Raw genomic sequence first — 21,590 nt, 5'->3', positions numbered from 1 at the left:
TTTGGACAAAAATCAACAACTTGATTCTACAGCCATTGTTTTCAATTATTCTTAAATCATACATGTTCGAAACAAAATGTACAGACTCGAGAGAAAACGGATTTTTCTATCATAATGTTCCACTTTAAATTATATCAATGTTATTATTTTATTCCTGTGCGGATATGAATCGCAAGATACCAGCCAATGAATGCGTGATACGTCAAAGGCTACTGGGAGCCAATGAATGACGCGTGGAGGCGGGACAAAATGGCCGGAACTTCATATACAGTAGTAATAGGCTAAAACTGTAAACCTGTGCTAGTTGAACAGGAAGTAGAAGTTGTTAACACTTAATTCCAGGCGTATTTGTTGACATATTGAAACCCTGCTTATAAACACTTCTGTTAAATGTGCTGCGCCTGACGTGTCGAGAAAACAGGGTCGAGAATGGTCTGTGGCTATTAGCTAACATTAGCTCGGGTGCTAATGCTAAGGGACAGCTAACGTGTGCTAACAGGTAAACACGCTTCCTCAAACTGCGTCACGCGGTCACACACGGTGACGTGGATGCCAGACACCGCGGTGTGACGACCTCTGATCTCGGGGGCACAAACAGCGGGGATGAGGAAGTGGACCTTGCGGGAGGGACAGCGACCGCACCGGCGACAGGGGGCCGGTCAACGCCGCGGCTGGTGCAGAGACAACCGGCAAAGATCTACACTGGACGAAGACTGGTGCGTTGAGTTGAATGGTGACACTGGTTTGAAGAATGTGAGACGTGTAAGTCAGTGCTGAGACTGCTTGTCCCTGAGCCTCTCTGCTTTCACCTCGCAGGTATGATCACAGAAATGCAGGGCCTTCAAATAGAGCGTCAGAGAGGAGGTGTGACAACCAACCTTCCTCATCGTCTGCTTCCTCCTCATCTCCAGCATCTTCATCATCTTCATCTTCCTCCTCCAAGTCCAGCAGTGCTGCCCCAGGTCAGTGCTATAGCCCTCTCCCTTCTCACATACATAGGAGACTATCTCATTACTATCTATCACTATTACACTATCTCAGAGGTTTGTACAGTACAGTTTAGTAACTAATACAAAAGCTCATGAACAGTGGTAACCCAATCACATGAGAAAGCACCATCGGCAAACACTGCTTCAGCAGAAAAAATAGGACCATACTCTTTAGGTTTGAACCAACATCTCAAAGGGAAATACGCCTGGGTGATGAGAATTGTGAGGTTTGGGGAAAAACGTGTGTGTGATTGTTTTGTTGAAGAGCTTCCTGGATTCTACTTTGACTCGGAGAAAAACCGCTACTTCCGCCTGTTGCCGGGACACAACAACTGTAACCCGCTGACCAGAGAGCAGTTGCAAGGGAAAGAAAGAGAGAAACAGAGAAACAAGATGATCGCAGAGGATGAAAAGCCCAAAAAAGTGAGTCTGCTGAAGGGGGAAATAATCTCCATCTTTCTGTATGATTCTCTTATATTTAAAACCCACCTTTCGCTAGGAGCAATTTATATCAAATGAAAAAGCTATATTTTAATCATCATCAATGTAAAAACTGGTCACATGAGTACGAATAGATTATGTTGTCTGAGCTGGATCATATCGACCACAGCAGGGAGAAACTGCCAGACTGCAAATTGTGTGTGAATACTTTGTTTACTCAATAATTGAGATTTCTGTGAAAATAAGAGGAGAAGACTTCAGTGTTTGTTGATTTTAGAAAAGCAAGTGGACTCCCTGTCGTCTGGTTTAATTCAAGAGAAGTAGCATATTTTCTCTGTTGTTAAATGATTACAGATAGGTCATGACATGTTGTTTGTCTCTGTTTAACGATATAATCTTCTTTGTAGAAAGCGCCAAGAGCAGGACTGAACTCGTCACTTCTCCTGCAGAAAAGGCAACTCGGCTTGTTGCCTGAGAACTCTTATTGCAGGTATTGTTCCACACTGCTGTGTGCACATGTACACAAGGATATATAGCTGTTCCCCTTGGATCCCATAGGTTTCAATATCCACAGCTGTGATGCATTACAGAAAACAACCCCAATGAAACAAAGACTAACTTCACTGCTAATCAGTTCTGTATGTGTAGCGATAGGTTTCTTTCAAGAGTTGCTGGCCAATAATAATGACACTAATCATTTTTGATGTGGGTTTCAAATCTTTCATATAGAAACAAAACCATGATGAATCATAATCAAAGTATTTGGAAGCCTGATACTTTGAATTATATGCGTATATTTCACTAACAGTTGCAACAGCAACAAAAATGATTTATGTTCAGCCTATTGGCAGCTAGAAGCCTTTGATTTATCAGATAACTGAAGGGGAGTGAGTCAATAATTCTTGTTCTGTGGATTGTCTGCAGACAGTGGCAGCAGTAGTTACCATGGTTACTGTGTGTCTGCAGGTTGATCCATGAAGTGAAGGTCAGCGGAATGAGACGCCACAAAGTAGAGATCAAGAGCTCAGACAGCAGCAACCCCAACACTGACAACTTCAGAATTATAGTTGTGAGAACGCGCACACACAGACACAAACGGAACACCCCAGGGCGACTGCATAACTTCAAATGGAGACCATTTATTTGTTTGTCCTGATGCACTTGCAGGTGTCCGTGGCTTACTTTTGCTTAATCCTCCCTCGCGTTCCTTGTCTGTCTCAGGGGGACTCGGCTTGTGAACGAGTGTTTACAGTCAACGATGTCGCTCACGGAGGCTGCAAGTACGGCATCATGAACTTCAGCAGCAGTAGCCGGGGTTCTCTTTCGGTGGAGATGTGTGATAACCTCTACTTTACCAATCGCAAGGTGGGACACTGCATTAGAGCTGTATGCTTGGTGTTCCCTGTGTATTACTTTTTTTTTCACGTCAAAGTATATACATTTATCTAGTAAATTGCAGTATTGTCAGTTTCTGACCAAATTTATGTTGTAAATGTGCGTTTTTAATCCCAGCTGTAGTGAATTTTGACACTTGCATTGGCTACATGTGTTTCAGGTGAATTCCATCTGCTGGGCCTCGGTGAACTACCCAGACTCCCATGTATTGTATCCTTCTTCAGCTTCAGTAGAGCTGAAACTTAAGCGCTGCTATGATCAAAGGGTGGATCTGTATTTATTATGATATAATGTGTGATCTACGTCAAACACCTTTGTTAATTTTGTCCTCTTACGTCCACAAGTATCTTCTCAGTATTTAGTGGCCTGTGATTCTGTTTCCCTTGACTGAGCTGACTATCAGGCTGTGTTTGGTCGGAGTGGCAGACACCCCCGGCTGTGTCAGTTTGCTTCCTGCTTCCCTCTTCAGCAACTCCAACCCAGGTGAGATTAAACAGATTCTCTAGTGTGTCGCTGTGTGTAGATCTTTCAAACCACTGGTTTTCATAAAGAATTGTTTAGGAAATTATAGTTTTATTAGGATAATTATGGTGCCTATTCATCTGTGACTCCTTACTGGTTTCCCAATGTACTGGGTCAGTAATTTTTGTGGACAGAAGGTGATCAGAAATGACCTATTTAATGTTTGTATTGTTTGGTTTACCCCACATTAACATTTCTCCTCCTTTAATTCTTCCCCCTCTCTTCTCAGACCAGCCCGGGATGCTGTGCAGCTTTAAGATATCCTCAGCCTGGTCTTGTGCTTGGTGTTTCAACCCACAGTTTGACAAGACCTTCAGCACTGGTCAGTTACACTGCCATCATCCTCCCAACGCATAATCAAATATAATAATAACAGTCATTCTTCAGCCACAATGACTAGAACCTGCGGAGGATGTTGGCTGTAGTCATTGAACAATTTGAATCTTCTAAATCATATCACTCTATTTGGATAAAACAAAACAAATCATTGAATATATCAGTAGTTTTTCACAGGCTACAGAAAATCAAACTCAGAGTTCTTTTAACATCACAGATGCTTCTAACATGATTGAAAGACTGGCTTATAGATAGATAGATAGATTGCAGTATTTAAGTGGAGTAGAGACTTACCTAATAGCTGATTATTCTGGTAGAGGATTAAAAAAGACAGCTACAATGATTTCATAGAAAAGAAGTTCTAAATCTTAAATAACTGTCCTCGCATGTGTTGCCAGGCCTGTCTCGTAGGGTTATTGTGAAAGATGCGGAGACGGGACGAACACAGACGTTCAGCGTAGGCAGCGATGTCTTGGCTCAGCAGTTTGCCCTCAGGGTGAGTAAATTGTAACATCAAAGTGAGCGAGAGCTATGCTTCACTTCACTGGAAATGTTTTCAAGTAGATTTCTTTTTGACGCAACTAAGAATAACCCCAGGCAGAAGGAGAGAACCAAGAAAATTAAAAAAGATCGCTCTTTTTCTTCAGGTCCCCGTGCTGTTTAACGGTTGCAGATCCGGGGAGATCTTCAGCATCGACCTGCGGCAGCGCGGCCGCAGGGATCAGAGCTGGAAGGCCAGCCGCTTCCATCAAGAATCGGCCATCACCTCCGTCCGCGTCATGCAGGATGAGAACTACCTGTTGGCTGCGGACATGCTGGGCCAGGTCAGGGTTGAAAACTATTCTATAAACACTACACAAATGACTAGCATGTGAAATATATTTATGAGGATAATAGGCATAAATGTTTTAGTGGTGAGATGAGGATAATATCCCAAGAGGAAAGGTTTGGCATCTGCGAAACAAGTTGACACGTAATAAGTTAATGCTTGTTATAATACACATCACTGTTTATTCTGTGTTTTGGGACCTGTCAAAGTGATAAAAGGACAGAAAGGAACCTTTAGGGGGAAGTTTATAAAATTTTCCCAAATTCAAACTTAAGAACATGACCCTCCAAAATAAGATATAAACATGTAAACCCAAATGGATACTTTTCATGCTTTAACTTTGTTTTCCTCATTCACGTGCAGATCAAGTTGTGGGATGTGCGAGTGACAAAACCAGTGCAGGAGTACAAAGGGCACTATAATGAGCATGCCTACCTTCCTATTCATGTCAATGAACCAGAGGGCCTTTTGTTGGCAGGTAAGTGAAAACAAAACATCTTCTGCCCATGTGATCACTACTGTAGTCACACTTTGATCAAAACATTACATTACATTTCATTTAGCTGACGCTTTTATCCAAAACCACTTACAATAAGTGCATTCAACCATGAGGGTATAAACCCATGACAACAAGAATCAAGGAAAGGACTATTTTCTTCAAGAAAACCACCTGGAACTGTAAGTCTAAGACATTTTTTCAAGGAACTAAAATTGTTCCTGCAGACTGCCGTTCTCCTGCATTCCACCACGGTCTAAAGACCAGGGGTGGTTAGGCAAATGGCTGCTGATGTACCAACACCTAATGCTACGACAAGCGGCTCAACTCCAGTCCACTAGGTGGTGGTTTAAATGATCTGTATAAATCGAGGAACACTAAAATGCCAGTAAACATGGAGGAGAGTAAAATCGTGCTGCTGTTGATTGGAAAAGAGACGAGTAGTAGTCACAAAGTGTATTTAAAACTCCAGAAATGTTGGCTCAAAGTAATGAAACGCGCTTCAACAGATTGTGCAGCTGAAATAAAAAGCTGTGGTACCCGACCAATCGCGCATTTTCAGCGCTGAAAGCCCCACCCTATAAGTTCCTGTACTTTTTAATGTACCAACCCACCAGGCACTATTGGAAGGTAACAAAGCTCCCACAAGCCTTAATTTAGACCCTGGTCCCTGTGGTAAGAACAAGCGCTGGCAAATAAGTGTAACTGAGTGCAAAGTTTCATGTGGTGGAAACCCAGTATTAAGTTTGCCTCTCGAAACTGCTCTCTCCACAGTGGGTCAGGATTGCTATACGAGGTTATGGAGCCTGAAGGACGGACACCTGCTCCGGACCATCCCGTCCCCCCACCCGGCCGCAAACGACCTGATCCCGAGCGTGGTCTTCTCCTCCAAGCTGGGCGGCTGCAGGGGGCTGCCCGGCCTGCTCATGGCCGTCAAACACGACCTGTACTACTTCCCATACAACACCGACTACCAGGAGGGAGGAGAGCAGCACAACGATTTTTATGAAAACACTGAAAACGCTTCCTCTCACAGATGATATCTAAAAACAAACTTTGCATTTTGCCAAATGCACGAACAGTATATTCTCATACAAGACCAATACTTACTGTGTAACTGAAAGGCGTGTATGCAGTGGATTTCCACAAGGTTGTTGTGACCTTTCTAAATTTGAAGATGACTTCAGAAAAGTTGCATTTATATCTCAGGGGAATGTTACTTTAACAGACATGTTTGTGCCAAAAGGAAATAGAAGTGTACATGATTTCTACCATTAGACCTTACTCACTGAAACCTTTTTTAAGATGTGTACTTATGATGTTTCCTGATCTGAATTTGAAAAATAATATGTTGTGTTTATACTGTAGATTGATGCAACTTTTTCGGAAAGCTGTCAAAAACCATTAAACGCAGTACTTTACACTACATCAAGTACAATATTGATTTATTTCCTGATTTGTAAATGACACACAAACTCACAAAAAGAGTCTCTGCAGTTTAATACATACTGTATGAGAATACATGAATGCATTTGTTCCTTGTGATATTTGTAGAGTATTCACTTATTCAAGATAAAGTCTATTATCTCAGCTTTAACAAATTCTTCAAGTCAGGTACTGGGGAAAAAAAAAGAAATTCAGGTTCAAAATTGAAACAGACTTTTCAATGCCCGGGTCTTCAGCCGAACGCCTCAGATATGATCTCAAACCATGCAGCTCATTAAAAGCTCCTCCTTGACCTTCTACACAGCCTGAGTTAACAGAGTAAAGGATTAACTATCTTCTTATAAACGTTTCGAGGGGCCAGCCTCAAAAACAGTTGAAGTTTGAAGTCCCCTCTGTATCTTATTGCTGCTGTGAGCCAGCCACACAAGAAAAGCATTTCTCTTTGTTGCATGCACACCCCCTGCAGTCAGATTTGTCTCGTTAACAGATAAGTTCGGATATTTTAAAAACAAACGAGGCCATTTTAAAACTCTTTTTCCCCATATATGTATATTCTATGTAAAATGTCCAAACAGTCAACAGCGTCAATAAGGGTGCTCTAATATCATCCGTCCATTATATCTACCAACAATCACAAAGGATGAAGGGGTTATACAAGTCGTTATTATACTATGTAATTCTATGAGTTGGAATGCATCTCGGTGCTACAGTACATCAGTGACTTCTGATTGTTTCCATCCTGCTGAAGCCAAAGAGGCAGGAAAAGCTAAAAGCTAGTCTGGCCGGAGCAGAGGAAGACTACAGTCGATCTTTGATCAGAATCATCTGAACTGGATCATTTTTCCTTCAAAGCCGGTTCCGAATGTTAAAATCCAGGTCTCCTGAAGAAACGTTCTTCGGCTCAAAGTGCTTACCTGGAAACAGTTAGTACTCCTGTTATTATATGATTTACACATGCAGGCCCAGACAGTAATAGTTTATCACACCAGTAGGGCTTGTCAAAGGGGTTAAGGTCTAGGGTTGAAAGGGTCTAAAAGGGGCAAATGGGACTTTACCTGAACTCCATTGTTGGAGCATGTTCTGTATGATACTCAGTGTCGTTATTATCTCTTTACCTCTGCTGCAGGCTTGATTTTCAAGTCTCACTCTGTCTTTCTTCACAGTGTAAAATATAGGCATGTTAAAGTGAAATAACATAGAGGAGCGGTACCAAAGACAAAAACAATCAACACAGTCCAAACAGGTGGCAGCCAAGTGAGGCCGCTGAAAACATATGAAGTCTTAAATTAGCCGGAGTCTACACGGTGTCAGTTCCAGTTTTCGCAGAAGTCAGCATCCCTAGCCGGTCCCCGCCCTGGTCCTGCTAGAGATCCCCAGGTTTCTGGTTGCAGCCGTTGCAGACCCTGACGGGGTGGTCCCAGCCACGCGAGGGCACCGAGCGGCGCTCCTGCGAGCAGTCGCCGCACACACCCTGGCCGCATGACCGACAGTGGTGGATGGAGAGACGTGGGGCGAACTCCTTCTGGCACTCGCAGCAAGAGTGGATGTCCTGGTCTGGGACCCAGTAGGCCGGCCGGGCTGCGTCCTTCACCAGGCCTGGACACGTGAGAGAAGAGAACCTGATTGTTAGTGTAACTGAGCAAACAGGGTTTATTATAAAAAGAGCAATTTCTTATTTATTAATCTGGGAAATATCCGACATCTGTTCACAGCCAACAGTCTTCTTACACCGAAGCTCATGATAGGTTTCCATGACTTGTACATTTTTTTGTAAATTGATATATAACAAGTTACATTAAAATCAGAAATTATTATTTGATTAATTATTATCGATTAATTGACAACCATTTTTACACTCAGTGGATTATTTAGTACAGACGGGTCTCACTCTCACCCAGAGGTATGTCGATAGCACCGACCACAGCTCCTAAAGTGTTCTGAACGGCCTCTCCGACCTTCCTGGCGATTGTGCCTCCTTCCTCCTCCAAGGCAGCGTCCAGCAACTCTGCAACAGGAAAACACACACTCATCAAATCAGACACATTCACAATGAGAAACGTTACATCACATCACACATTTAAAAGTGGGATTCCTCTGCCTACCAGTTGGGATTCCCCTGTTGCGGAAACACGCGTCGCAGACTCGGACAGGTGCCAGACCCCAGCCCCTCTCCGGGACCGGTCTGGTTTGGGAGGAGCAGGCGTCACAGAACCCCTCTCCACAGGCCCGGCAGTGGTGCTTGGTGTCGTTGGCTTGGAACTCCTCTGCACATTTATGGCATTTCTATATACAACACACAAAAACAAAATCACATCCAGTTCTGGAAGGTAGAAAGAAGACAGACTTCAGGATATGGACAGTACATCAAGTTCTGTTTGTTGAGGGGCCACAGGATGTAACTGTTGGGTAATGAGTAGTCTGGGTATCTCTTGCACGTGCATGTGGGTAAAGACTCTACCACCTTAAGCCATATTTCCTAACTTCCCCCTCAACCTCTGCTGCATCTGAGCAACAAATATTCCTCATGGTCACACTATTGTTTTAGATAAAGTTTTAGTAAATTGCCATAATACTAGTAAGAAGACCAAATAACGAGAGACAAATGCTAGACAAGAACTTTTATGAAAAAGTGGTTTAGTGTTATTTCAGTCAGGTACCAGGATAAGGGAGTTGGGGGTCCAGTAGGTGGGAGCGATCTGGTCAGTGAGCCAGGAGGTGACGGCCTTGGCAGGCTTGAAGCTGAGATCCGTCACAGACTGAGAAATGTATTTCACTCCATCCAGCAACCGCTGAGCCGCGTTGTTGTTGTCTTTCAGAAAACCATCAGACTGAGAAACAGAGGGAGAGAGAGAGACAACAGCGTGAAGACACCAGCTGACATGTGGCAGGAATTAATTCCCGGCATTTCTCTTTCACTTATCGGCACTTTTGATTTAATATGCCCAGTTCGAAATGGTAACACAACCAACTAGCATGAATTAAAACAAACAGAGCCGACAGTAGATGTGACAACATTCGTTCCACCTAAAACCTTTCAGTTCCTGGCTTGCAACTTTGTTTAATTGGTTTAAGGAGAATCTCATTTAGGCTGTTCCACTGAGGCCTTACCCCAGGCCAGATGTGCTGGATCTCCGTTCTGACCACTGTTTCCACTGGGTCCTGGTTTCCATACCAGTACTGCCTGCTTCTGTAGATCACTGCGCAGTTGGGGCACTCGATTACATACCTACACACCAAGACAAAAAAAGGGGACAGAATATGTGGACACAGTTCAGAAAAACCAACAGTGAATGGAGAAATAGTTCCAGTTTATCAAAAAGCTGGACCACACTTAAATTTATTTTACCATAATGAACAGGGATGTATTTATATGACTCTAATGCTCGCAAGGAAGCCATTTACAATCATTTTCCACATGGCAGATGGACTCACCCGGACCAGGCGTAGATGGCCAGGCCAAACCACGGTGAGTCAGACGAGGCCGTCGTTTTGGGAACGACTATTACCTCCTTCCCTCCTTCATAGCAGGCCTGCGGAGTTCAGCACAGACACTCAGACACATGCAAGCTTCAACACACCCGTGTGTGGGGTTGTGAGTGTGCACTTGCCTTGCAGGTGTAAATGCGGTTGTCGTACTGTGCAGAGTATCTGCAGCGTTGTTTAGCTTCGTGCTCGGACCCTTCCTTTAGGTGATTCATGCTCCTCTTACAGCCTGAACTGAAGGTGAGAGCACACAAAGTGTCCAAAAGTCTGTGATACTCAATCAGACGATTTAATGATAATAACCTGTTGTAGATACATGAATTACACGTGTGATAAATAAGTGGGAGACACGTACCCGCAGCTGAGGCAGATGCTGGAGCAGGTGAAGTACTCATCTGGGAAAAAGGAGTTACTGGCCATGTGCTCATCTGAAATATCCCCGCTGAAGCGCTCACTCAGGGCCTGAGGAGGGAAGCGAGGGGGAGATGGAGAGACAGGCAGAGTCAATAATACTCACTTAAAACTGATTCTGGCTCAGATACATGACTCTACAAACCACATCTCATTATATGAGCAAGCAGCAGCACCTGGAGAGCCTTGTAGATGACACTGGCAGAACGGGGTGACCGGGTGGTGTTGTTATCCAGCTGTTGCTCCAGGTTGCGCAGCAAGCCACTGAAGTCGGTGGGGGGGTTGTAGGTCCGAGTTCCGCGGTACTGGATGGAGCTGAAGGCTTCTGGAAACAGACCCAGCTTCCTGAAACGCTCCTGAAGGAGACGGTCAGCTGATTCAGACGGCTTGTCTAGAGATGGAGGGGAAGACCGAGAGCAAAGAGGAGTGTAACTGGAGCATCATCTATAATTTCCAGTACGGTCCAAATCCTGAATGAGGGTTATGATGTACCTGATCCTAGCAGCTTGGTGTGGACCGTCTCATGGAAGATGATCACTGCAGGGCCCAGGGTGGACAACGGGACGTCCAGACCACAGCGGCTGGTGGTCGCCTTCAGGTCCCTGGTGAAATGTTTCAAGTAGGCATCGGACGCATCGCCAAGGAACTTGAAGAGGTCGTCATGGAGACGGTCAGCGTGGGTCCTGTAGATGACCAGATCCGAGATAGCCAGGACCTTGAGGAGCAGCCGGGTTCGCTGACCCTGATTGGCTCCTGGTGACCAATGTGAAGAGAGTAACGAATGCCAGTTACCAGTGGGAAACAGATGGTCTATGGCCCGTGTTTATTTCATGATTTTTTTAGAACATCTATTATTTGATTGCTCCATACCAGCTCCGAGTAGTCCCTCTGTGTCGATGACTACCACCCAGTGCACAGGGTCCATGGCAGCCCACACGCCCACCGTGCAGGACTCCTGTGTGGGTGAGGTCTTGAACACCTCTCTCCCGAGGAAGAACGTGTGGTTCAGGGTGTGGGACTTGCCCTCCCCAGTGTTCCCGAAGACCGAGACGACCTTGAGGAGCTCATCCGCTCGGCAGCCCAATCTACTGACAAAGTCCTCCTCGTCCTTCACCTGAGAGTCCACACAAGATCAGCCCCATCGTCAGAACGTCACATGAGCAGGATGTCAACAAAACAATAATAACAACACCCACTCACCTGCATCTCCTCGTTGTCGTCCACCAGAAGGAAGCTGCACACCTGCTCCAGCTTGGCCTTCAGGATCTCCATCTCCGACTCCTCTGCGGCCTCGCTGTTCTCCTGGGGAGATTTGACTATGTGATAGGTCGTCAGGGGGTGCTTCCTCTTGTTGATTCCGCTGTGGGTGCGTTTCTGGCAGTCCAGACACAGGTTGATCTTGCAGCCCTGGCAGCGAACCACGGCCCTGAGGCGTCCGCCGCTCGCCGAGCAGCTGCTGTCACCTTTGCAGGAGTCACAGAAGGGGACGTGTCCCGGTGCAATCCGAACCCGGTCGTGATTCCTCATGCGCTCCTGCCGGTGGAGCTCCAGTTCACAGCGGGCGCACTGCAAGCTGCCACACTCGTCGCACTCAAACGCAGCCTCATCTGAACCCCCGCAGGCGTAGCTCTCCTGGCAGACCGGGACCGTGTTCATCCCTTTATCTACAGCTGGACCCTGACCACTCATCTCAAACCTGACGGACCCACACGCAAGCTTTTGGTGGTGACTTTAAGTGTCACTGAGAGGGTCTAGGATTGCGAGAGCAGTGCAGGTGGAAGACACAAGGTCATGGCACGGTTCAGCAAATATCTACGCCCAGATGTGAGAGAGCATTTTATGTTAAAATTCCCCCAAAAAGTAGATCCCCTCAAGTGTAACGGGATTATAATCACTAGAAGATGTTGAACTGACCTTGTCACTGCTCACTGTGGAGGATGATTCAGTGTCTGGTGAGAAAAACAGCTTCCAACACACTTGTCCAGACCGGTGATTACTTTAATGTTTTGGCACAACAACAGTGTGTTAGCTAACAGTAGCTGCCCTGCATCCCATCCCTGGCTTTCCCCTCAGTGCTCCGATGCCAGGTCGCTATTTGAAACTAGCTTGTCGTGCTCGACAAAATGTCTTATAAATACGCTGTGAAACTTCTCAATAAACAGTCGCTGGCTCCTGTCGTCAACACAAATACACTCACTTGTGGAGGAACGAGCAACCTTCATTTGAAATCGACCGACCCAGCAGCGGTGACGAGCCCGACGGAAGTGAACCGCTGCCTCAGCACGGTCTAAAACTGGACACGTCCGCACGCACACACACATATAAAGTTAGCTTGCCGAGCTGTTGTTGCCTCAGACCTTATAGATGTTGTTGCTTTTACATCAGCTGATCGGCTTGTTTTGATCCAGAGGTCAAAAGTCACAGAGTGCGCAGTGCATTCTGGGTAATGGAGGCGATACGCTCAAAACGAACGCATTAGTTGTTTTCTATAAACTATTTTCGTCGGTTTTTTCTTCACATATTAACTAACGCGCCTCACATGGTTTCAAAATGTACTTTTATAAAAGCTACTCTATTTATTTGAAAGGCATATTAGGAGAGGATACGACTACCCACAATCCTTTGCACCTTCCAGCTGCTGTGAGGTACGTTTCAATTTTAAACCCGGCTTACACCGATATTTATGCGGGTGGGCGGAAACAGTACGTAATATCAACACAGTGCATTAATTAAAACTACTGGTTCACATGTTGTTTGGTTGCAGATTTGCTTTTTTTCTGAATTCACTTGTTTTGCCGGGAAAACCGCACCTTATTATTTATTCAACTTGATTGAACTGTATTCAACCGGGCAGCCCCGTGTGTTAAAACACGCGCAGCTAACGTCGAGGTTGTTTTTTGTTGTTTTTCTCACCGACGTGTTTGTACTTGTGCAGTGAAGACGCGGCTTGTGTTGCTATTCAGTATTTTACAGAAAATTTAGCTCACACACAAACGTGTCCTCTTGCTAGAGTCTGGCGACATGAAGCTTCATGAGGCATTGAGGCTGAGCATTGAATAAATGAATTAATGATGTTTGTGATGCCAATCCACAAATTGTGAACTTATTAATATGGTGCCTGTCTTTATGATTCAATGGCGGGGTCAAAAGGGAAAGTGGAAACAAATTGGGCAGAGGGTTGTGATGTGAATGTGCTTGTGTCACACATTGTAGAAATAATATTTTATTCATTTTATTTAGAAATTACAAATTTGCCACAGTGCTGTTTTTCAGGCGGTTTCTTTTTTTTATTAGAAACAAACGCTCAACAAAGTCCCAAGTCCACAACATGTAAGGGGGGGGGGGGTCCATTGCTTTTGGCTGCCCCTTAAATTTCGAATCGCACGCCAAACCATTTCCTAACTCTATCACGTGGTACGGCCGGCTCGCGAGAGCTTTAACGTCACCGCCTACGTCATCAACACAAGCCCCGATACGCGCTTGGAACCCTCGACACGGTAGGACACATCGCTGCCTCCTGCACCGTCGCTAAGGAAACACCGCTGTGTGCTCCCACCTCGCCTCTGACCTCTCAACCGGGAGCTAACGTTTAGCTTAGCGCCATCCTGTTAGCCCAGCTGACCGTGTCCCGGACCTCCCAGCAGCGTTTCTCCTCCTGCTCTCCCCCTGTGCTTCTGTCGCTCTCACCATGGCAGCTGATGCCTTCACCGACATCAGTGGGAAGACCATTTCCCTGGACTGCCAGACCCACTCCAGCTTCTGCAGGGAGTTCACCGTCAGCTCCCCCAAAGTGTCCATCGGGAAGGTGCTGGTGTACACCTGCTCCGTGTGGCTGGTCGCATACATCGTGTTCTTCTTCACAGAGGTCAGACTCGGAACCCCCATGATACCCCCTGTTATTCCTTATAAACACTGTGATCGGGTTACTTGAACCAACGCTCGGACATCTTAAAGGTTCAATGTGTAGAGTTTAGTGACATCTAGTGATGGAGTTGCCTGTTGCAGCCTCACTTTCCCCTTTCAAACATGACAGAGAACTTGAGGAAACCTTGGCTTCTGTAAACAACATGGCCGTCACCGTAGAGAGGACCCGCTCATGATGTAAATAGCCAGTATTTAAATATAAAGTGCCCATTCTAGGGTAAATAAAAAACGAGTGGTACAATTTAGATGAAACATCACCTGTATTATTTGAATTCAATTGTTGCCAATAGATCCCTTTCACCTTAATCTTACACTCTGGACCTTTAACGTCTATGCAGCTAGCATTTGATAAAATTATACAATTCAGGATTTTCTAAACCTTTTTTTTATACCAGCTTTCATGTTATATTACTTCTAATTGTTCATATTATACAGCTCAGATTACTTTAGCTTGGCAATCGCCGTGCTGGGAGGGGGGTTGCTGAGAGAAAATCTATATATTGATGTCTCAATACACTGAATGCTCATAAATCAAGGAAAAGTTCTTGGTTGGCCTTGCAGTCACAGATTACTGCCAATAGGGGATGCTGCAGCCTGCTTAGCACCCCTACAACCAGCTTGTTGTTTATTACTTGTTTATTACCAGTATAATTTATCTCTTAATAGCTTGAGGTACCCATTGATATGGTATATTGATTGTGATAAACCACATCAAGATATTTCTGTTGGATAACGTACTTTAAATGATCTGTACATTGTACCTCATTCTGAATTTTTGCTTGCTGTAACAAATGAAATTCCCTCTCTTTCAGAACACTGCTGTTCTGTCCAGTGCCATCATCATCACCCTGGTGGGTATGATGCTTCACATCCACTTAGTGAAGGTGGACCATGAGTCCCTGCTCGTCATCGGGTCCTTGGGGATTCAGGTAACCTCCAGCTACGCCTCGGGCCGCGAAACCACCACTTTCATCGAGAAGAGCAAGATCAAGGATATCGTCATCAATGAAGCAATTTACATGGTGAATAAGGGCATTTTTTATTTTATTTTATTAATCACATCATTATTGTCTCCTCAATCTTGAACTTATTTCAGTTTCTGCGTTTGTTAAATGATGGATTGATGTCGGATCTTGTTTTTATTTCAGCATCAAATCATCTACTACCTTTGTGTGCTGTTGAAGGACCCGTCAGAACCTAATGCAGTGTCCAGCGTTGTGCCTTTGTTTCAGGTGAGGATGAATGAGCAGTGTACAGAATCTTGCTTTTGGCGAGTCCCTTTCAGGGTTTCAGTTCTTCTTCCTCTGTTGACGTATTTAATAGACGGAGAAACCTGTTTTCTAATGACCATCGCCTCTTCGTCTTTCAGAGTTCCAAGCCTCGACTGAACTGCTTGGAGAAGGTTTACAGAAGCTGTCAAGAAATTCTTTCCAAATGCTGATGACACCCAACTTGTACAACAACAGAGTTTCGGGCTCCACAACATACTTTCAGTGTTTCTTCACTCTAGTCATTTTATTTTCGGTGGACGAAAGCAGAAAGTGTGAGCATTATTTAGTTTAGTTTAATTTGATGTCCAGTTTAATTTTTCTATGTATTGTCTCCTTTTTTTGTCTTAACCCTTTTTGTATTGTACTTAATCCTGTAGTTACTTGAATAACTTGTGTACAAATAGCACTGGTCTAAATTTACCTAAAGAGACAAACTTTTTTAACTACACTGTATTAAAAGAAATTGTATTTAACAATTGTCCTTTGTCACACCATTGTCATACTGTATATTTTGATAAAAATCTTTTTGAATAATCCATCCAATTGCTGTTCTGCTTATTATTATTGTCATATGGAGCCAATGGCAGCTGAGGATATGTTGACAACGGGGCTTAGATTATGTTACAGGTCAAGCTATACTTTCCTTCTACAGTAGGGGGCAGAAGCGGACCTACTCCGTCTCATTTACTGTAAATGAGACCAAAGAAAACAAAATCAAACTGCATTACAGTATTTATCAAAGTAACTTTTGTTTTTGGTTTGAGATCTGACCAAAGCACTTAAGCTGAACAGCTAGTTTATCCTTGTCTTTGCTCTTCCAGTGTTAATGACATAAACATACTGCTTATGTATTGAATAAGATGTATAATGTCAGACGTGCTGTGTGCACAGTGTATTTTTAGAGACATCTTCCTCATCAGATATATGTTCACTTCCTCATAACTGCATCTTTATCTTACGGATACAATTGGTCACGTTTACCGTCCGTTTCCTTCCTTGTGACCTGATATCTTCAGACCTGTTTTCAGAAATGAAACTAGAGACGAACGCACGGACCAAAAAACAATGGCGGCACGTGTACGATCAGATTCAGAATAAGTGTGGTTGCACAGGGACTACAAGAAAACACTGGGCACTACATTTTGTCTGGCAACCTTCTTGCATAATTGTCATGGCGATGATGTTAACAAAGTTTGTCTTTAACTTGAAACTAATGTCAATTTAAATGAATGGCACCTAAGCAAAGAAGCAGAAGCTTAGCAGAGCTGAGTGACGTACAAGTGTAAACAGCTTTCACTGTAAACCCCTCACTCTGATTATGTGTTCAGTATTTTTCACCGAGATGAGAAAGCGTTCCTCACAAAATTGACTTGTGGTCGTAACTCATAACAGTGTGACTGAGAGTGTAAAGTCTTTCCACTGCCTGCAGGTCAAAGTTCAGGCCTTGTTTTTTTCCGTCCACTCTAATGCTTCGCGACCATCTGCGGCTTCAGGTCAAACCTGTGTGTGAACTCCGTGCTCCACGGGACGACAGACGAGGCAGAGGGGTGTGATTTTAATGGGGCGAAGCCTTTACTCTGTTGTGAAGAGTGGCCCTCTGACGGGATAATGGTCCCTCCTGGAGGTGCGAAATCGCCAGGATCCAGGCAAGGGGGGGTGGGACCTGGGAGTGACCAGGGGGTGACACCTCAGGGCCTCTGAATAGGCCCCATAAACCAGCAGAAATCCCCCCCCTGTGTAAATCATAGGTAGGGTGAAGGTTTGGTCCTGCAAAAACACAGACTATCCTCAGGTGTAGATTGATGACAGACGGTTAATTATCGTTATATAGAAATTGGGTTATTTCCACATGATCCTTTTTGGTCCGCCTATACTGTGACATCCACTGTATCTGCTGATGTCTTTCACTTAAGATACCAAATTGACCAAAGCTATGTTGACCCACTTGTCACTGCGGGTTTTCATTGCACAGTACATGTGGGCTTGTTTCTCGTACTTCCCCATTATCTTAATGGTGACTGTGTAAAATCAGCTTATGGCTTTTAGGGTGTGAGAATCTCGTGATTGAGTGGGAGAGGAGGGATTAGAGGGAGTTGCCCCTCTACCACCTGCAGTGCACTCTCACATTCACACACAAACCCAGAATAGGGCAAATAACATATAACTAGCCTGTCTGCACCTTGTTAATTATCATGCAATATAATTTTTGTTTAATCTGTAGACAAATCTAAGCATACAAATATAATTTGGTGAGTTAACTGGGGTTTAAGGGAATAAAACCCCCAAAAAAGTTCCTCAGCAGTTGGAGATGGGCCTGAGTTGTCTATGAAAGAGATTTGTCGAGATCCTGAGCACATCAAAAATGGGATTTTAACAATGAAAAAATAAATGATAAACAAAACACCACAAATTTTAAATTTGCACAAATCATATGCAAAATAATCTCAGCGATCAACGAGGTGCAGTCAACAAAAAATGGGGCGGAGATCCATTCACCCTCTCGATGAATGAGTCTTATATTATACATATTTATTACATTATATACATTGTTATATAAAAAACATAACAAATAACAATACCAGACCATAACAAATGTAACAACACTACCAGAAATATAAATTCCAAGTGACTGTTCATGGCTTATGTTCATGGCTTATCGGGAGACAGTACCTTCTGGGTGTCTGGAAAATATGTAAATACCCAGTAAAGTTTAGAGAAATGAACATTTTAGAAATTAACATTTAAAGCAGAAATTGTTTTTCATACAAGCCAAATCTTATGCAGTGTTGTGTCTTTGTGCTGTTTCTCTTGTGTACTGGGTTCCTGGCTCAAAAAGCATTGTGCTTATTGTTTTCAACATTGTTTGTCTATGCGCTCTAACTACCGGCCCCGACAGGCAGGTGTAACTCGATGTCTGTTTGGATTTGAATCTCCCTGCCTCTCTGCTCACGTCGCAGTTTGTTTTTTTACCTGTCGTTTTTTGTCTCTCAGTGAATGTGTACGCACATGTACACAGTGTTGTGTGGTCTTTCATGGAAGTGTATTTTCATGCAGAACAGGACACCTGTATTTGCACATTCACATGAAAGATATATCCTCCTTTTGAGGACTTGGAGACACGTGGACATTTTTCTTCATAGTTAGTAGGGAAACCTATATATTTTTTATATGTGAGGCAAGCGATAATGTGTAGTTCCCTATCGGTTTACCCTGGCGGCTTGTCATTAGAGATTACCTTGGGGACTCTAACTGCAGAACCTTATTCTTCCTCTTCTTAACGGCCAAAATGTACCTGACCACCTTTCTGTCTCTTTGTTTATGGTCCGAATCCAGCGTGGACCCACCAGTGCAGCTTTTTTTCAAAATAAAAAAGATTTGGGTGTAAGAAAAGCAAAATAATAAAAAAAGGCCGGTTCCTTTTCACTATCTGAACTATTGTATAATGGTTTTGCAACTATACAGAAAACAGAAGTTCAACAGTGTGAACTTATATGTTCACATACAAGTACACAACATATAAGTATGCAGTCAAAAAGACACAGGGTAGGTAGGATATGAACTGCTGTGCATGATTTTAGTGAAAACCGTAAATATGCTAAATAGATTCAGCACTGCAACACGTTATGGCCAATGTGCAGATACAGTTTTGACAAGTCATCTGCAGGATGATCAAAACAGCAGCATTCACAGTAAAATAGCAACATTTGAAGTGAAATAACAGCAGATGTTGTACCACAAAGTGACTGTTGCATGTTTGATGACAACAGAAGAACAGATAAGACTGAGCAGCAGGTCGGAGGATAATCCTGGTCTGCTGGGTGGCATGGCAGAACCGGTCTCGGCACAAAGGAGCATTTATGAACCTCCGCGGAACATTTATAGTAACATGACCCACTGAATGAGCACTGAAGCTGCTTTACAGATCAAAAAAGTCCAAGATATAAAACCATTTGTCATTTTTTAAATCCCCCTCCGTACCCCTCTTTGTTCGGTCGGTGGTCTTTGAGCCACAGGAAGTAAAAAATGTTGGTGGTAATACATCAATATATGTTCAAAGACTTGTTGACATAGGTGATCTGTCAACCTCCGAACTGAAGGCAGTGACCTTTTACTGCTTTTGCTTCTGCAACCACTTTTTTCGGCAGCGAAAGACTTGCTCTTATTTGCTCAGAAACCAGTTTCCCTCTCGGGGAGGAACTTCTTTCTGTCCTCTGACAGGAGTCACTGTTGGGCCTCAGCGACGAGGCTGTCAAAATGTATTTACTCAAGGCTTTTAGCACCTAATCCAGCTACTGGTGCTGCTCATTGAAACTAGTTTGAGATGCTGTTGTGAGTAACGACCGAGCTGCCTCCTTCTTAGATTTCCAATCTGCCAATTGGTTTGAATACAGATTTCAGTAGAATTGAACAAATGAAAATGCCTTCTCAGGCCACGCCTGTGCAGCGTCACCTGGCACATGTGAGGTAAGTAAGACGAACTTCTCGTCTGACCAGCTGGCAGCAGATAAGAGAGCAGGGAGCCTGCTCTACAGGTCTGTCAGGGAGCTCACAGCAGAGAGCTGCCTGCAAACACACATCCGTTTCTGAGTGTGTCTCGATAGAAAAGAGCCAAGCCTGTGTCTCTCTCTTTCTCTCTCTCTCTCTCTCTCTCTCTCTCTCTCTCTCTCTCTCTCTCTCTCTCTCTCTCTCTCTCTCTCTCTCTCGCTCTGTGTGTTTAAAGGATGCTCTAAACTGCCATATTCAAATATTTTGGCCACATTTTATTTTAACACAATGATTAGAATCAGAATCTGAATCAGAAAGTATTTATTGCCAAGTAGGTTTACACCTACCAGTAATTAGCTCTGGTAATAGTTGCATACAATGAACATAGAAACATAAAAACACAATAAATACAACACACATAAGAAAAGCAATAAAAAAACAATATATATTTACTCACTATATACTTCTTATTTACTCACTTTTTCTAATATTTATACAAAGTAACAATTATTTAGACATAAACAAATCTAATAAAAATATATAAAAAATAAAAGATAATTTAACACATCCTTGAGGGGCGGAATAAAAGTCTGAGTCAGGTGGGAGTCCCGGGCCTTGTTGAGAAGGCCAACTGCATGATGCTTTTATTGATCTGGAATTATCATATTTGATTATCCCCCTGTTTGTGTGTGTGCGCACTTGTGTGTGTACATATGTGTGTTACACACCAGGGTTCATTACCAGTGTCTGAGTCAGAAATCAAGTTTTTTTCATAAAAGGGAATACATTAAAAAAGGCCCTCGGCAAACAAGTCCCACTTTAAAGAGGCTCTTTGATTTCATGGATGTGTGCTGATGTCATTTAATGTTTTTTTTGTCGTCATCCTCATCTATAATTTTGTGTTACTTATGATTGTGAATCATTCCAACAACAGAAACTCCCCCTAGACTCCCAGCTGCTGACGTAATGACAGCGCTGTTACCTGCATGATAATAGACAGGTATGTGCAGATACTCTATGTGTGTCATGCATACGTTGGCCTGCTCTGTAATCTGGTGTTGCAGAGATGCACATATTAGTGTTGCTATGTCACCTGTTTGGAAATACCCCCATGGTTAGCACATGCCGATTACATGTGACATGACGTCACATGGAACTGATGAGGAACAGGACGAGTGAAAGAGGATAAGAAGAGTGTATCACACTTCAAATGAAAGGTGGGAACACATCAACCTGTGCAACACATGTCCTTGGGAAAACCAAACTTTTGCAGAATAGTAGAACTTTGCTTCATAGGAAATATCCCCCAAAATATCTTAGTTTGACATGAAAATGACTATATCTATATAAAACTATATTCCTTGATGTACTGCATCTCAATGGTGAAGGCCAAATTCTCTGTAAACATGAATGAAGTGTAATAGAATGTGAATGTGTGAAAATGTAAGTGCATCCTGCAGGAGGATGTTGTCTCATGATCTGATTCCTTGGGAAGCCCCGCGGCAGGTTTCTGTTGCATCATGGATTAATGACACACTAGTTGATGGAAGGTTCTTCAGTAC

At 43.6% G+C, this 21,590-nt stretch overlaps 3 protein-coding genes across 6 annotated transcripts; 2 read left to right on the top strand and 1 right to left on the bottom strand.

Moving 5' to 3' along the window:
- Window positions 1-250: 250 nt before the first annotated feature.
- On the top strand, window positions 251-6,434 carry wdr21 (WD repeat domain 21). 2 transcript variants are annotated; one of them, XM_062410929.1, is made up of 13 exons: window positions 251-716; window positions 817-962; window positions 1,255-1,412; window positions 1,838-1,920; window positions 2,397-2,499; window positions 2,652-2,795; window positions 2,986-3,035; window positions 3,229-3,308; window positions 3,577-3,669; window positions 4,082-4,179; window positions 4,331-4,507; window positions 4,876-4,990; window positions 5,783-6,434. In XM_062410929.1, the coding sequence occupies exons 1-13, from the start codon at window positions 604-606 to the stop codon at window positions 6,046-6,048; spliced, it is 1,626 nt and encodes a 541-aa protein (XP_062266913.1). In that variant the 5' UTR covers window positions 251-603; the 3' UTR covers window positions 6,049-6,434. The 2 variants fall into 2 exon arrangements, with proteins under 2 accessions (XP_062266913.1, XP_062266914.1); XM_062410930.1 differs by lacking the exons at window positions 251-716; window positions 817-962; window positions 1,255-1,412; window positions 2,397-2,499.
- A 57-nt stretch (window positions 6,435-6,491) lies between these two features.
- Window positions 6,492-12,739, bottom strand: zfyve1 (zinc finger, FYVE domain containing 1). 3 transcript variants are annotated; one of them, XM_062410927.1, is made up of 13 exons: window positions 12,263-12,739; window positions 11,549-12,160; window positions 11,219-11,462; window positions 10,841-11,101; window positions 10,525-10,739; window positions 10,293-10,399; window positions 10,063-10,171; window positions 9,887-9,984; window positions 9,563-9,680; window positions 9,112-9,282; window positions 8,557-8,737; window positions 8,349-8,459; window positions 6,492-8,050 (listed from the first exon to the last, which is right to left on the bottom strand). In XM_062410927.1, exons 2-13 carry the CDS (start codon window positions 12,035-12,037, stop codon window positions 7,818-7,820), a joined length of 2,337 nt encoding a protein of 778 aa, XP_062266911.1. In that variant the 5' UTR covers window positions 12,038-12,160; window positions 12,263-12,739; the 3' UTR covers window positions 6,492-7,817. The 3 variants fall into 3 exon arrangements, with proteins under 3 accessions (XP_062266911.1, XP_062266912.1, XP_062266910.1); XM_062410928.1 differs by having other exon boundaries at window positions 11,549-12,099; XM_062410926.1 differs by having other exon boundaries at window positions 11,549-12,739.
- A 1,065-nt stretch (window positions 12,740-13,804) lies between these two features.
- Window positions 13,805-16,081, top strand: pigh (phosphatidylinositol glycan anchor biosynthesis, class H). The gene is made up of 4 exons (XM_062410931.1): window positions 13,805-14,213; window positions 15,085-15,294; window positions 15,421-15,504; window positions 15,642-16,081. The coding sequence occupies exons 1-4, from the start codon at window positions 14,037-14,039 to the stop codon at window positions 15,711-15,713; spliced, it is 543 nt and encodes a 180-aa protein (XP_062266915.1). The 5' UTR covers window positions 13,805-14,036; the 3' UTR covers window positions 15,714-16,081.
- Window positions 16,082-21,590: the final 5,509 nt, after the last annotated feature.

Source organism: Platichthys flesus, chromosome 18 (genome assembly GCF_949316205.1).
Source record: "Platichthys flesus chromosome 18, fPlaFle2.1, whole genome shotgun sequence".
NCBI lineage: Eukaryota > Metazoa > Chordata > Actinopteri > Pleuronectiformes > Pleuronectidae > Platichthys > Platichthys flesus.
The sequence above is the reverse complement of the archived record's forward strand: the minus strand, read 5'-3'. Positions and strand labels throughout refer to the sequence as shown.

What these genes read in the sequence shown, in the direction of transcription:
- wdr21 (XM_062410929.1), top strand. Translation starts at nt 604, where the DNA reads ATGAGGAAGTGGACCTTGCGGGAGGGACAGCGACCGCACCGGCGACAG. An exon ending in CCTGAGAACTCTTATTGCAG is followed by an intron (nt 1,921 to 2,396) that starts GTATTGTTCCAC and finishes GTGTGTCTGCAG; the next exon opens with GTTGATCCATGAAGTGAAGG. An exon ending in TGACAAGACCTTCAGCACTG is followed by an intron (nt 3,670 to 4,081) that starts GTCAGTTACACT and finishes ATGTGTTGCCAG; the next exon opens with GCCTGTCTCGTAGGGTTATT.
- zfyve1 (XM_062410926.1), bottom strand. Translation starts at nt 12,037, where the DNA reads ATGAGTGGTCAGGGTCCAGCTGTAGATAAAGGGATGAACACGGTCCCG. An exon ending in ACGACAACGAGGAGATGCAG is followed by an intron (nt 11,463 to 11,548) that starts GTGAGTGGGTGT and finishes GTGGACTCTCAG; the next exon opens with GTGAAGGACGAGGAGGACTT. An exon ending in CACCAAGCTGCTAGGATCAG is followed by an intron (nt 10,740 to 10,840) that starts GTACATCATAAC and finishes CTCCATCTCTAG; the next exon opens with ACAAGCCGTCTGAATCAGCT.
- pigh (XM_062410931.1), top strand. Translation starts at nt 14,037, where the DNA reads ATGGCAGCTGATGCCTTCACCGACATCAGTGGGAAGACCATTTCCCTG. An exon ending in TCAATGAAGCAATTTACATG is followed by an intron (nt 15,295 to 15,420) that starts GTGAATAAGGGC and finishes TTTTTATTTCAG; the next exon opens with CATCAAATCATCTACTACCT. An exon ending in GCGTTGTGCCTTTGTTTCAG is followed by an intron (nt 15,505 to 15,641) that starts GTGAGGATGAAT and finishes TTCGTCTTTCAG; the next exon opens with AGTTCCAAGCCTCGACTGAA.